This window comes from Cervus canadensis, chromosome X, assembly GCF_019320065.1.
Source record: "Cervus canadensis isolate Bull #8, Minnesota chromosome X, ASM1932006v1, whole genome shotgun sequence".
Taxonomy (NCBI): Eukaryota; Metazoa; Chordata; class Mammalia; order Artiodactyla; family Cervidae; genus Cervus; species Cervus canadensis.
In genome coordinates, this window is record NC_057419.1 from 22,784,475 (window position 1) to 22,800,065 (window position 15,591).

The following is a 15,591-nucleotide window of genomic DNA, read 5'->3' on the forward strand; positions in this document are numbered from 1 at the left end:
TACTCATGCTGGTCCCTCTGCCCGAGGGTCCTCCCGGTCTCTGCCCAGCCTTGGAAAACTCCCACTCACACTTCATTGGGCCTACTCACATTTTCCCAGGCTGAAATGTTGCACCATCATGTTCCCTTCTCAACAGCTGGACCCACCCTCAGAGGCACACTTTCCTACTACTCCCTTTCCTGAGCCATGAGGGACAGCCCTTTATAAACAAGCTCTACTTGAATACTTTCTGGGTGTCTGTATGCTTGGCCCAGCCGGCAGGCTGCCAGCCCCCAAGGGCAGGGCCCACATTTGGTCACCTGTCTAGGACCTGCATGGGGCCTGGCACTGAACATGCGCCTGGTAAATGGCTGATGGGTTTGGTCAATGACCAGGGGACCTGTTGGGTGTGAGGAGGAAAAAGGCCTGTCTCCTCCCAGGTCAGCCTGGGTAGAGTGCCAGGAGCCAATAACAGGGGAGCATTTCAGAAAACAACAACAGAGTCTGGATTCTCTCTGTGCACAGTTCACCTTGCTAGGTAAACTGGGACTTCATAGGTAATCAGTTTCCGAGGGTTTGGGGCTTCATAGCTATTAGAATGAAGTTACAGCCAAAGTGGGCAGGGTTTGGTGGCAGCTTCGTGTATTCTGTCCCAGATTCACCTTGCCCTGTGCGTGCTATGAAGAGCACGCACCCACATGCTTCTCTGTAAAGACAGGGCTTCAGAGATCTGCCTGTTGGGGGACCGGCAGCATTGCTGTGTCCACTCGGAAGTTGGAACCCTGAACACGTGTTACTTGCAGACACAAACTCATGTTGTTTGGGCGACGTGGACAACTGGCAAAGCTTTAAAAAGCCCGTCAGGTATCATACAGACATCACTGTGCTCAGCCCCACAAGAGTTCAGTAAGGGAGTGTGCTCCATCCTGGATTGCTAGGAACTCTCTTCCTGGTCCGCAGGGACCAGAGGAAGAAGGGCTTTGCTAAAATACAAAGGAGCGGAGATTCTACCTGCTGGGAGCGACGGGTGCTCCGGCAGCCTACAGAACGAATGGGAGAGAGGGTTCATGCCCACCTACTAGGGAGGTCGAGTCTCAAGGTGAGGCTGGTTCACCAGCTTCCCTGTTGCTTTTGACCAGAGCGTCTGCACCCTGACCCACTGCGGCCTAGAGCAAGGCATCATGAGAGGGGAAGGAAGCAGAAGTGTGTGGCCATTTGGCCAGCCAACTAGGGTGGCTGTTCACATGTAAGCCAAGGCCATATGCTAGTCAGCATGGAACAGAGCAGGCAGTGTCCTCAACACAGAGCCTGGCGAGAAGCCCAAAACCAGCCACATGTCCTCTATGAGGACAGAGGCAGTGTTTAGCTGTCACAACATGCATGCTTCTATCAAAGAGCTATTTGGATGATGTGTATTTTCATTGATCTGTGATGCAGACCTGGCCTTCACAGTGAGTTTCTACATCTCAAGTTTTAACTCTTCACTCTGAAAGAAAGATGTATAACTTCTTAAGAACTTGCACTGTTGGTAAAACTTGTGGCACACTGATATAAAATATTACATTTTACAATAAAGCTTCATGAGGCCACCCAGGAGCACCTCCAAATAATTGTGTGCATTAATTCAGCATTTCTCTTGTGACTTACAAATAACTGCTTTTTAAAATGGAATTTGCTCTGCCTCCTGTTAATAACCTAACACTTTCCCCATAAAATGTGTGATCAATCAAATTTGAGACACCTAATAAAATCAGTCCTTCCACAGCATACAGATTTCTTTGGGAGGGACACTCAGGCTATAGAAGTCAAACCCAGCCATAAAACTGACCGTGTGATGCAGGTTAGGGTATTTCCCTGAAAATGATCATTTTTGACCCCCTTAAGGGGGCTGTGGGCACTGGGCTGCTTCTCCCAGTTTGGCCATGCCAGCCCCATCCTCAACATTCCTGACCAGGGACATGTGTCTATAATACAGTAGCCAGAGTCAAAAGCCCAGCAATGACTGACAGCTTTCATTTGTCTGGATGGGAATTTCTCTAAGCCATACTCACTCATCAGCAGGTAATGAGCACCTGGGGCACTAAGGTAGCCAGAAAACGTGGCAGGTACATCTGGGCCCTCTGGGGACTTACACTCGGCATCCTGACTTTGGGTTGCTACTGGTGTGGGGAAGGCAGTAACTGCAAGAAGACTGGGATGAAAGAGCTCCAATGTGTTAAATGACTAGGCTGGCTGTTTTTCATTTGGTGAGAAATGCTGGCCCAAAGAAGCACCACAATCACCCTCTCTCCTATTTCCTTAGACACAGGAAATTTAAAAGCGATCAAGACAAAACCATAATCACCATATTCCAAAGAAAAAGAAAATTCTGTGGATAATCTGGAGTAGCCCTGTGACAGACAGCTCTGTCCCCTGCTGTTCTGGAAGTGCCAACGAAGACGTGATTTCATACCTTTCTCTTCTGTTCTGTTTGGAAGCGTTTCCGGTCTTTCAGGAGGTATCTTTTTAATTTCATGTTTTCTTTCAGTGGTACCTGGGCAGGGGGAGGATAATAATTATTAGCAAATGTTTTCCTATCCATTTATTAGACGGACTAGCATTTAAAATATTTATCAGGTACAGCAAAGTCAACAGATTTTTTTGCCCCCTAATCTGAGGGATGGTGTTATCTGGCAAACACACGCTGCTTAGAAACAGAGCAGAAGCCACTTCTGGCATATGTCATTAACTCTGCCTACCTATACACCCTTAATGTACAAGAACACCACTACTATTTATTGATGTTTAAATCTGACTTCCTTCGGCATCAAAGTAGACACAGGAGACCATGTGGCCTAGGTAGGGAATATGTATAAATCAATAAACAAATCCAGACATAAGATGATCATTGTTTTATGCCACCTAATTTGGAGTGGTTTGTTATGCAGCAATGGAAAAAAGAATGCATGTTCTAGTTACCATTGAAGTTTAGTTAACTTACAATATTATATTATTGGGTTGGACAAAAAGTTCATTTGGGTTTTCCTGTAACATCTTATGGAAAAACTTCAATGAATCTTTTGGCCAATCCAATAGTTTCAGGTGTACAACATAGTGATTTAATATTTTTTTACACTACACCCCATATAATGTTATTAAAATATTGACTATATTCCTTGGGCTGTATATTACATCCCTCTGACTTATTTTATAACTGTTGTCTGGGCCTCTTGAACATACCTTTAAGTGGTGGGATATAACGAAAAAATAGGTGGTTTTCCCTAGGTCCTTTGCATCTGAATTCCTCAAGTACCACATTTTCCCAAATGTGACAATTTACACTTCCTCTTCATGCACATGGACTGTAGCTGCTCCCTCACCTGGGGTCTTCATCATCGTCAGTGTCCTCAGGTTCATAAGAACACTTGGAAAATAGCTAAAGCATGAAACCCATCACAAGTACTCCTCTGATTTATGGACTTGTTTGAGTGAGTGACAAATCCCTTATATGACCAACCCTATAGATGGGTGCTTGGTACCAAAATCTCAATCACATGGCACAAGAAGCCAAAAGAACTTAATGAGTCCCCTAAACACACACTTTACCTAATCTCTTTAATGACTCACTACAAATTAAACACTGGATCTGATTTCTATCAGTTCTGTATGTGATTTTTATAGTCAAATAACCAAACACAAGGAAATTTGATGAAAAGGAAAAGAGGAATATCTATGTCCCTGTCACAAAGCAGCATCCAAGATTATGCAGGAGGATAAAAAAAAAAAAAACCAGTAGTAGTCATCTAGGAAGATTAAATGCCAATCATGCTTTATCCCTAGAGATCCAGTACAACCTTTGGTAGAACTGTTTTAAAAGGATAAGAATTTGCCTACCATGCTACAATCTGGTCTCCTAAGGCTGATGAAGTTCAGTACCATTCTGAGAGACACAGGAGGAATGGACAGTCCTCTTGCCATGCAGAATCCAACCCTAATGACATTCCAGGCCACCTGAGCCTGGGACCACTCAACTCACCTCCTTGGTCTCCATAACCTGTCACTCAGGTGTCTAGGGAAAAGGGTCTTCAGAAAATAGCCAATCAAGAGCCTGCTTTCATCTCAGCAAAATAAAATATTTATTCAGCCAGAACCACTAGGTGGCAAAATTAAACTGCTCAACACAAACAAGGATGGGGGCTGAGCAGGAGATGTAATTAACATCCCATTTGGGGGCTTAATCTCTATAATTCTCAACTATGCCAAAGGGAATGGGAAAGGAATGTGAGGTCAAGCTGATTTTTACCCCCAACAGGATGGGCCAGAAGAAAAAAATCACTCCTAACAAATGGGTTGAATAAACCAATCGGGAAATGTATTCATACTTTAAATGCTATGTTAGAACTATTGTAACTGTAGAATTAAAAACACCCCTGCTCTTCTTCAGTTTGAGTTAATTTTTTTAAATACCACTTAACTAGCTATTCATGGAGGAATTTCTCCCTAAACTGTGTTTCTAACCATGTTAAAGAGGAGTTCTTCTGGGAACTAGGAATGCTCATCTTTATGTATGAGATGTCAGTGTACAATGAGTTACCAAGTGTTGAACAACGTCAAGTCTTCCTATATTATTCAACCTTAACATACGAACCACGCAGAAGGAGTGAATTAATTGGACTCTTTTCCAGATGAGAAAAGAGTCATGAGGGAAAGTATTGCTAGAAAAAAACACTTTTTTGTTGTTGGGGGCAAGTGAAGTTAAGTACAAATTTTGGTTAACCACACAGGACAGAAACTGAAAATTCAGCACTGCCATCCATGCACAGAGACGCCATGACCCATGGGAAGCAGTTCTTCCCAGGCTGACCCTCAACGGGCAGACACGGGCAAAGCACACAACCAGTTCTTCTGGCCACAAAAGTGGTTTATTTTAATTTTTTTAAAAAAAGCAAACAAAGCTGGTTGATTCCAAAACAAAGTCTTTCCAGTCATTCTCTCTGAAAGCTAGATTCTGTCACTGTTGTTGCTGTATTGGGGATACATTTTAATGATACATTTGCTTGTTTAGGAAAAACAGGAGTGTATTTAAAACCTGCCTGTCCAGACCAAATCATTACTTTCCAACTTGGTCATCTGTGGCCTTTGAATCTAAAGCTCTTGATCTCTACCCAGGATGCTGTAAACATACAGAAACAGAAAGATAGTGTGTTGACAGAAGCGAGAGGTACATTACCTGCCCCTTGCTTGATCACGGGAGCCGAGGGAGGAGGTGGCTTCTTGGGTCTCTGAAAAATTAATGAAAATGATACCACATGAGATTGTTGGCAAGCCCGGCCTCTCACATAAGGACCACAGACAGTGTTTTCTAGATGTAGCTTGGACAGTCCAGAGAAGCTCTCCAAAAAATTGAGCAATTTTCTCTCCAGGGATGTCAGGTTTTGGCACCTTTAAACAAACACTAAAATAAATCCAGTCTGCAAAACAAAGCTCTGATGGACAAATGAAATACCATTTCCCCCTTTCTAAATTTGTAACAGCCTTCTGGAAAAGCACGGCTCAGCAAAAATGGCCTGAAATCAGCAAGCACAATGGTACTCCTACGCTGAAACCGCATTTGCAATTAAGATTTAATCTGCTGAATAACCAAGCGATTCAGAAAGAGTCACTGGGAATGGCTCTAAATTAGATGGGCTCTGGCTGTGGGACCTGCAACAAAACACAGGCTGAGGGGCCCCTGCGTCTGGGCAGGGTTCTATGCCTTTTGCCCCTTTTCACCTCAAGGCTGCAAAGGTCCCCCACAGACCAGTTATGCCCTGGACACTGGAATGGAGTTTCTTTGCCTATCAGCTGCTATTTCTTTTTCTCTCACGCCCTATCATTCTAGAGGGGGATGAGCAGCAATGCAATCAATGGCATCTCCTGGCTCACCCAGGACTGGCTGTAGGAGGGAGGCAGTCGGGCTGGACTTGGCAAATGTCCTGGGGCTGAGAGTCCAGCCAGGGCAGAATTCTTGGACGCCATTCTTGAACAGGGGAGAAGGGAGCCAAAGGCAAGGAGAGAACCATCTCATTATCAACGTCATTAAGGGAGACTCCCCTGGTGGTCCAGTGGCTAAGACTCTGTGCTCCTAATGCAGGGGGCCTGGGTTTGCTCTCTGGTCAGGGAACTAGATCCCACATGTGACAACTAAAATGATTCTGCATGCCACAACCAAGACCCGGACCAGCCAAATAAAGAAGTAAATGAATAGTTTTTGAAAAAACATCATTAAGGAAAGATGGACTTGGGGAAGGTTTGAGCATATGATCCGTGTTGCTGCTGATACTTCTTCTGACCCTCTCTGGCTATCAAATACTTGTGATTTTAAAAAAAAGGTCCGCAGACTCTTCTGCATGCTGAAAAAGTACTGCTGTGACCAGCCCAACCATCCTCAGCCCAACCCACCTGTGCCTCCCAGTTCCTGATGCAGTACCAGGGCACAGGAAGAGATGGCTTTCAGTAAAACCTACAGAATATGAGACCCACAAAGAACTATCTTAGGGAGCATCACAGCATGCAGGCTCTGGATATGAAATTTCAGCTCTGCTCTATGAGTGAGGTGATTTGGCCAAGTGACCCCAAGTAAGAGTATAACATGGTGGGCAAGAGGCGGGGCTTCCAAATGTGGCCATCATTACACAGCTTGGCTCTTTCCATTTTTACCCGTGGACCCTGGGCAAGTGACCTCACCTAGATGAAAGCTCTCATCTGTAAAATGGAGATAATATTATTACTTCCCTCTTAGGAGGAGGTGGTTTCACAAATGGAGAGAATCAGTAGGCACCATCTCATCCAAGCCTCATGACAACTCTGTAAGGAGTGATATTATCATGCCCATTTTTCAGCTGATATAATTGAGGCTGCAAGAGATGAAGTCATTTCCCAAAGTCACCAGGCTTGTAAATGGGACAGGGGGCCAAGAGTCCAGGCCAGGGCTATCTGCCCTGTAGGCATGCTCTTAATCCCTGTGCAGTGGCCATGCTGCCAGAGGGCATCCACAGACAAACCGTCTCGCGGCCATAAACCACACAGAGTCTACAAAAGCACAAGGAACTGGGGTATGTTAACATTAAGGAGGGTAAAAAGGGTATCAAATTGCAGCTAGAGTATGAGCTCAACTCTGTTACAATGCATTCAGAATGTGAAAAAGACTGGAAAGACAGAAATCTATAATGCTGGTCTCTTGTAGGATTATGAGTGCATATGTGTGCTTCCTTAATATTTTTCTGTACTGTCTACGTGCATCCAAACTTCATTATAAAAATAAAGAAAGAAGGATGCTGCAAGGTCCCCTCCGCATGGGGGCAGGCCCTCCACCAGTCCAATGTGTTCCATTCCCAGGGCTTACTGCTCTCTCTCTCCCCTGTTGTCAGCCCCCTCCAGTTCTCTACCCTGGCTCCTTTCCGCTCCTTCTCTTCTCTGTCTTTGTAGAAATTAGACTGGGGACAGATATGCGTTTACCGAATGAACTTTATCGTTGAAATCCTGCCAATTAACCTTCCTTTACCTCCAGATCAGAGCCATTTCTTATGCACGAAACTGCCAACACCCTCTGGCCCAATTCTTCCCAGCCCAGCCCCAACCATGCCCACCCCCTGAACGGCTTCCTCACTCTCAGTTGTTGGAACATTTTTCTAACCAATTTCGCATGAGCCTCCTCTTGCTGAGGCCGTTCCCCCAGCGACCTGGCCTCAAACCACAGGGCCTCAGATAAAAAAAGACAATTATAAGTCATCATATTTTCCAAGATTACTGTGCAAATGAAAAAGAAACCCTTAGTGTTGTGTCAGATTTGGCATGGACCAGACACATGAAATGTGACAGGCTGGGGCAGAGGAACACCAAGAGAGGGGACAGGAAGTACTGTGCTCCCTGACAGTGTGTGGAGAGCAGTCATGCCAAGTGCCTGCTCAGAGGGCAGAGGAAGGAGACAGGGGTGTAAGGTGGTATCAGGAACCCTGGCAGCTGTGGAGGCAGGTGGGGCAGTTTGGAAGGAAGGAGCAGTTTGTGAGCTGTCTGTCTTGTATCCACCAAGCCTGACTGATGCTGGCCAGGTGCCTGCTTTGCTTAGTAGCAGAGGAGGTTTACAAGTTGTCCTGTTTTTTTTCCCCTTTGATTGACTTCACTCCCTGATTCCATCAAACTTAGCCTTCCTGCCTCCTTACATGAGAAATGATGCCACATTTTTTCAAAAGAGATGTCTTTGAAGCTAATTCTAAACAAAACCAGGGTTCCCTGTAGCTCTAGATTGCCCCCCACAACAATGAATAAAGTATTCATGTGAGCTGACAATGATGTTTTCTTTGAATGCCACAGGAAGACAGGGCAGTGAGAACTGAGAAGGCAGAGTGAGTAAATTGGTGGTAGTAGAAAATTCATCACAAGAGTTCATGATTCTCAAATAAAAAGATGCAAGCACATCACATAATTGATTTTCCAGGATAAGCAGTAGGTCAATGCTTTCTCTATTGAGTTTACCAGCATTAACTAGCTCCTGTAGGTGCACAGACAGAAACAGCCTTTCAACTCAGTCAAGTATTTTAAGTCATGAGTTTTTTACAGGCACTTGTTCTATTTATTCTCCTCCCTCCATAGTGAAAATAAAACACTCCAGCTCCAAGCCCAGGTGGTGCCATCCTGCTCAACTGGCAGGTTGGTGCTAAGAACAAAGGATGTCAGAGCTCTGAGTGATGTGAAGGTCTCCTTTAAGCTGAGGAAACTCAGGCCCAGAGGGGCCATGTTAACAGGAGCTAAAATACATCTCTCATTGTCAAGACTGTGGCAATTCATTAAAAAAAAAAAAACACCAACATGAAAATATTCCTCAGAAAATCAATGAGCCAACATCTTCTAATTTCCGGGAGAGAAGAATGCCTTCCCTGGTCTTCATATGTGCAGGGCATACAGGCCCATGTGTGTGTGTGCCTCCCTGTGTGGAGATCTGTGGCTTGGACACAGAAGCAAACACCATCCTACAAAGGATATATGAACCAGATTTCATTTCTTCCTATTATGACCTGGAAGGAAACAGATTTGGGTGTTCTAGAGTGAAGAGAGCAGGAAGGCAAGTTTTGCTTCCTGCTGAAGGATTTCATCATTGATTCTGCCTTTGCATGGCAAGTCTGGCCAGTCCCAACCATTCTCCCGGGCAAGAACTGTGATTTGTCACTATGTTTCACAAGCCAGTTTGTCTTCAGAGTTCTGGCCCCAGACACATGACTTGCTGAAAGCAACCAGAGGAGTGGACTCCTGATGGCTGGGTGCCCTTCAGGGGCCTTTGTCAGGGGGAGATGGTAAGGTCGTGGAAGCCAATTTCAGCTTGACTTTGAGACTGAAGGAGGCCCTCCTCCAGGCCCCTGGCTAAGTTTTCTGGAGGTGTCTGCATGTAAGGCTGGACAGGGGACACAAATACACAGCTCCTGATCAGGGTACCCCTCATGGCTCCAGAAACACATAGAAGCTTCCACTCTGCCCTTTTCTCTCCTGTCTGTGGTGGATTGGCAACACTTTTGAAGAGTGCCCCTCTGTATCCTACAGAGTTCCCCCCCACAGGAGATCCCCGAGAGCTACCACAAAACCTGCTCTCGGGAGGGTCTCTCTCGAGTTTCCTCTTCTTGGCCTCTGGGCCGGTGGCCTATATTCACAGTTTCCCTCTTGGCTGGGCCCATCCAGATTGTTGGTCTGCTGGATAGTCACCCAGGCTTTGGTGTTTGGTTTCTCCTTAAGGTGCTCTCAATTCAACCCCTTGGCTTGCCTCCTCACTCTATCTATCTCACCTTGAAAGTGACGCCTTGATTCCATGGCCAGACCTCATAACTGCATGATGGATCTGGACCCTGCTTTGTATAGAAAAGAGAAATCTGACAAGGAACCTGGCTTTCCCTGCCTACCCTCTACTCTTCCTCCTCTCATACTATCACAGACAGTAGCTAGGAGGAGGATGGGGCAGAAGGAAGGGAAGGTACAGCTTGTCACCAAGTGACCAAATGACAAGGCATTCCTTAGTGCCAAATGTATATTAACCATGCTCCTAAGGACTGAATATTTGCCCACTGAATGAACACAAAATTCTTCTGTTGAAACCTAACCCCCAGGGTGGTGGCATTTGGGGATGTGGCCTTTGGGAAGAGATTGGTCATGAGGGTGGAGCGCTCATGAATGAGATTAGTGCCCTTAAAAAGTAGACCCCAGTAAGCTCTCTCACCCCTTTCACCACACGAGGACACAGCAAGAAGACAGTTATCTATCAACCAGGAAGGGGGCCCTAAGCAGATGCCAAATCTTAAACTTCCTAGCCTCCAGAACTGTGAGAAAGGAATTTCTGTTGTTTATAAACCACCTATTCTATGTTATCTGTTATAGCAGCCTGAACTGACTAAGACACATACTGTTAGACCCTATGAAGGTGAAGCTTGGGACACAGGGTCTGCCTTCAAAGAGATTATAGTTCAGATGGCATGATGATAAAGAATCACTTCAGGCAAGAGTATACTGAATGAGCTGCTCATCTGGGAGAACAAAAGCTGTAAGTACCAACAAAAAAGGAAGAAGGGTGCCACCCAGGCCATGTGAGAGAAACTCAGTTGGGGTTCTGTCATTAGGCAATCATTATCACTGGGGCAACATCAACACCTCAATGATCCCCATCTCTGCAGGTAAAATTACCCAGAAAATCAAATGTACAGGCAAATAATCTCAAAGGCAAGTTTTATTCATCATGCTGCTTATTAATAAGCACATATTTCTTTTTGGAAGACTAAAAAGAAGGAAAGAATTCATTGGGCAACTTCAGAAATTAGAAAGGATAGTGGTTCTCAAAAGGATGGAGCTCATGACTAGGAATAAAGAAAATTCTGGCCGAGGATAGTGTTGTAAACTGGATTATCAGATGACGGGTGCTAAGGTAAGGGGCCTCCTGAGAACTTGGTAAAGAGAATGTGGTCCAAGTTAAACCACAAAAGTCACCTAGAGAGTATGAGCCATCACGGGAATCAAGCAAGAGAGATCCTTTCCTATAGAACTTTGAAACCTACAAAACTCCCACTGAACCATCTTAAAGTTGGCACTCAATTGTAATGGAGAATGTGGGAAACCCACTTGATTGTACCACTGTATGTCCAAAGATGGATAATGGATGGGAAGTGTCCAATCAGCCATGAAAACAGAGAAAAATGGAGAGCTGCTGGGGCCACAGGTGTGGGGCTCTCACCAGCATTATCTGGGCTTTGCTGAACTTAATATCCAGTTCCCTTGGCTCACCCTGCCCCCTGGTGCCTGAGGGACCTCAAGCTACAACTATAAGACCCTTTGTGAAAGTAACTAGCTCCTCTTCTTTTCATTCCGTACTCTCCTGGAAAGTACCAAACAAATGTGGTTTCCTATAGAATCTGGATTTTAAGAAATCAGGCCCAACAGGGAGCAAATGCCCAGGGCAGGCAGACCCATGTGCTCCAGATGGGCTGATATTTCAGTTCTTGTCATGATTAGTAAGCTGCCAGTCTGCTCCCCGAGTAAGTCTCTGTGAGTTTGCCAATGTGAGTTTGTGTCACAGTCACAGGTACCCTTCAAACTCTTTAAGGGAGAGTTCTGTGTCCCTGAGGCCAAGAGGCAGACCCTCCACTAGGGCAATGCCTCAGGGCCTCTCAACAATGTCCTGATTCTTGACATGGCACAAGCTCATGAGCCCCCGAATCCATGCAGGCAAGCACAGTACCATCGTCTGGTGATCAGAACACTTTCTCTTAAAAGAACTGGATCCTGAGACTTTCTTAAAACACTATCTTTCAGAAACATTACCTTTCAGGATACCTGTTCTATCCTTATTATTATTATTATTATTATTGTTATTTTTAATGATGAAGATGTTTCTGCAGTTCAGAGAGTCTAAGTTCCCTGCTTTCCCTCAGTCCTGACAACAGAGCATGCACGAGCCTTCATCAGAGCTCTCAGAATTTTTAATCTTTCCATTCTAATATTCAGTTTTCCTGTTGAGGCTCAAAATAAACAGGCAGCCACTGAATCTAGGTTCTCTTATAAACGGCTTATATAATTGCTCTAAAATCTGCACCCAGAGATTGACCGGTGCTCTCGGAAATGTCTTAGGGAAAAGCCCCAGAGTCTTTGCAAGCCTGGTGCGAGAGAACCCTCTGAAAGAAAGACCTCCAGGAGTTCCAAAAGGCCCGGGAGTAACCACCTGAATCCACACCCCAGAAGAAAATATGCCAGCCTTGTCAGAAGGCTTTGCTGATGCCTACTGATTCAAGAGGTCTGCCGTTGAATAAATGCTGTGTGCTGCTGTCTACCCTAATCATCGCACATCGTCCTCTTTTCTGGGTGAGTGACTGCAACCCCAGCCACTGGCAAGACAAGATGACATCTGCTGAATCTGATGGCAGAATCATGTTGCAGGCTCTGTCATTCACATCGTGCATTCGTGTTAATGATTCTAATCATCTTTACACAGTCAACTCTGCACACGACAGCCCTGTCTCCAGTCACGCTGTCACCAACTCACCAACACTCTGGGTGCAGTAAAAAAGGCTGGTGTAACAACCAGTGCAAAGCTGGTTGGTGGGTTTTACAGGTCAGAGGGGATGAAAAGGATGTAATACTTTGAATCTTCTAAAAGCTAAATGTCACATTATACAATCATTTCTCAGCTGTAGGTATTACTTTGTCTGACAGATACAACTATTGTTTCCCTAAAATTGAGTTTTCTGCTTCTTAGGAACAAAGGTAAAAGACCTATCAGAGGGACGGTGGCTGCCTGTCTGGGGTGGGGAAGATGCCCATGGGCCCCCAAGAGCATGCATGCCTCAGTGAGCAAGCCAAGACAAGTCCACTCATCACTGACAACTTCACTCTCTCACCAGGAGTCCTCCTGCAATACTTTATGTAAGAGGGCAGCGCTTCTAGAAAAGTATGCCATGGACTCTCACTTGAGCGAATTTATTGCCCCATAAAATATGACTGGGGACTAGAAGGCAGGGTGCTACAAGGTAGGCAACCACAGGCTTTGTCCATTTGTTAAAATAATTATCCAGATTTTACCTCAGCATTCAAAACCATACTACCTCAGCCAGAATCAAGAAGGTGGCAAAAGTCTGGTAGGATGGCGAGCTTGCTAAGATCCTTTAGCCAGAGGGAGAGGGGTGACCATGGAGGCCTCCAAATGTTTTGGATGTGAACACCCTTTATCAGGCTCAAACAGGTAGTCAGAGTGGTCCCCTGCTACCCAACTCTAAGCTCACAAGGATGGCCATGTGAGTCTTCTTCACTTCCATCAACCAGTATGGCAGCCTGTCCAAAGAAGGAACCCAATAGATATAAAGAAGATGAATGAATAAACATAAAATATCACTGCCAGGCAGCAGATGCCCACCAAATATGCAAAGGACATGAAGATTATGCCATCCTGTACTCGCTTGTCTCTACACATACATAAGGCAGTAGATTTCTTTTTAAAGGCTATTCATCAAAGTTCTTAGATGCATTGGGATCCCCAGGGAAGCTCACCAAGACACCAAGCTAATTCTGTGCTGATGTGATGAACTGGAGTCAGATTTCTACCACCGTTGCACAGTTTTAGCTGGAGTCTTCTCACACTTGTGCTAATAGTAATTACAAAGACTGGAATAGTTAATATGTATAGGGCATTCACAAAGGACCAGGCGGTGTGCTAAGGAATTCATATGTGTCATTTTGGCTAATCTTCTCAACAATTTAACAAGGTCGATATGATTATTCCTGCAATTTAATAGATGAGAACACAGTTGTCACTCAGTATTCATGGGAGATTGGTTTCAGGACACCCTGCAGAAAGCAAAAATCCACAGATGTCCAAGTCTCTCATATAAAATGGGAGAGTATTTGCATATAACCTATGCACATCCTCCCCTATACTTTAAGTCATCTCTAGATTACTTATAATATCTAATACAAAGTCAACGCTATATAAATGGTTGTAAATGTCATGTATATAATTGTCACTACACAGCAAATTCAAGAGATCCAAGCTTTACTTTTAGGAACTTCCTGAAATTTATTGTCTAGTATTTTCGACCCAAGGTTGATTGAATCCACAGATGCAAAATCCAGAGATGCTGAGGAAACAGTCAATGAGTTGATCTTGAACAGAACAATTAAGTGACAGGGCCAGGATTCAAGTTCAAGTCTATTCAATGCTGCAGGCTAGAGTCACAACCACGTTCTATAAATGTCTGCCAAACCTCTTTCTTGTGTCTTAGTTTTAAACATTTACTATACAGATACTACCAAGGGCTAGTGTCTTTTTTTTCTCTCAGGGATGAATTCTGTTAGCCGATAACCCACCACTACAACCATTATCAATAAAAATGGCTCAAATGATTTTGCTTGGTGGAAGATGTCTACTGAATGGTGAGCCCTTCTCCATTCTATGAATTTATTCTCCTCCTAAAATATGGTTCAAAACTAGAAGGTGGGGTTGTCACCACTTAGACAGACACCTGCATCTACACCAGAGCTTCCCAAACCATAATGTGGAAACAGATCACCTGAGGATCTTGATAAAATGTGGGTTCTGATGCACAGGTCTAGGATGGGGTTCAAGCATTTCTAAAAAGCTCCAGGTAAGGCTGACAAAGTGTGGTCCCCAGACCAGCAGTGTCTCAAGGATCTAGAAAACACTGGGAAGCAGAATTCTCTGAACCTCAAACTTAATTCCCAGAGAGAATACAGATGTGGAACCAAGCATCCTTCAGCTAAACAAGAAAGACAGCTATCAAAAAGCCTAAAAGGTATAGCCCTTTGTTCAAACCAATCTACAGGCCATAATCTTGGTGGGTACAAACACATTTGGCTCCTTGAACAATCATATCCATCCATCTAAGCAGTGTATACACCAGCAATGCTGTTTAGTATCCTTGGTAATCAACCCACTAGTATTGTAGCTACCTTTTCCGAACCTCAATTCCATGGGAATGTGATGGGTCAAAGTTTATGGTCCAGTAATAGAGCCCCCATGGGCATGAAGAGAACACAGGCCAGAAAAAGTGGGCAGAAGGCATGAGAAAGCCTGAGCCAAGAGCTCTGAACTGAAGAACAGCTTGGAAAAGACCAAATAGACCAAATCACTGTACCCTCTTAGAATGTAAGGTGCTTCTAACTATTCAACATTTCCTGTTAGAGTGTCATCAGAGAAACAACATGCTTCCCGTGATGCAAACAAAGGTGGACTGGCTCATTTAAACCACAGAATTGTAAAAATGGGTTCTCACAAAGAGAAAGTACAGCTCAGAGGGATACATGCGCACATGTGCGCACGCACACACACACACACACACACACAATGGGCATGTGTGTGTATTTGTTGTTGTTGCTAAGTCTAGTCTGTCTAGTTGCTAAGTCATGTCCAACTCTTCGTGACCCCATGAACTGTAGCCCACTAGGCTCCTCTGTCCGTGGAATTTCCCAGGCAAGAATACTGGAGCTGATTGCCATTTCCTGCTCCAGGGTATCTTCCCAACACAGGGATCGAACCCATGCCCCCTGCATTGGCAGGTGGGTTTTTTTTTTTTTTTTTGACTATTGAGCCACTAAGGAGCCCATGCATGTGTA

At 44.7% G+C, this 15,591-nt stretch overlaps 1 protein-coding gene across 6 annotated transcripts in view; it reads right to left on the minus strand.

The window, feature by feature from the left end:
• The window catches only part of SH3KBP1 (SH3 domain containing kinase binding protein 1), a 329,446-nt gene that overhangs the window by 47,571 nt on the left and 266,284 nt on the right, over window positions 1–15,591 (minus strand). For all 6 annotated transcript variants that reach the window (XM_043459437.1, XM_043459434.1, XM_043459435.1 and 3 more), the window contains 2 exons: window positions 5,189–5,240; window positions 2,432–2,512 (listed from right to left, as the gene is read on the minus strand). In XM_043459437.1, coding sequence (XP_043315372.1) covers window positions 2,432–2,512; window positions 5,189–5,240 — 133 coding nt within the window. The remainder of the gene's footprint in view (window positions 1–2,431; window positions 2,513–5,188; window positions 5,241–15,591) is intronic.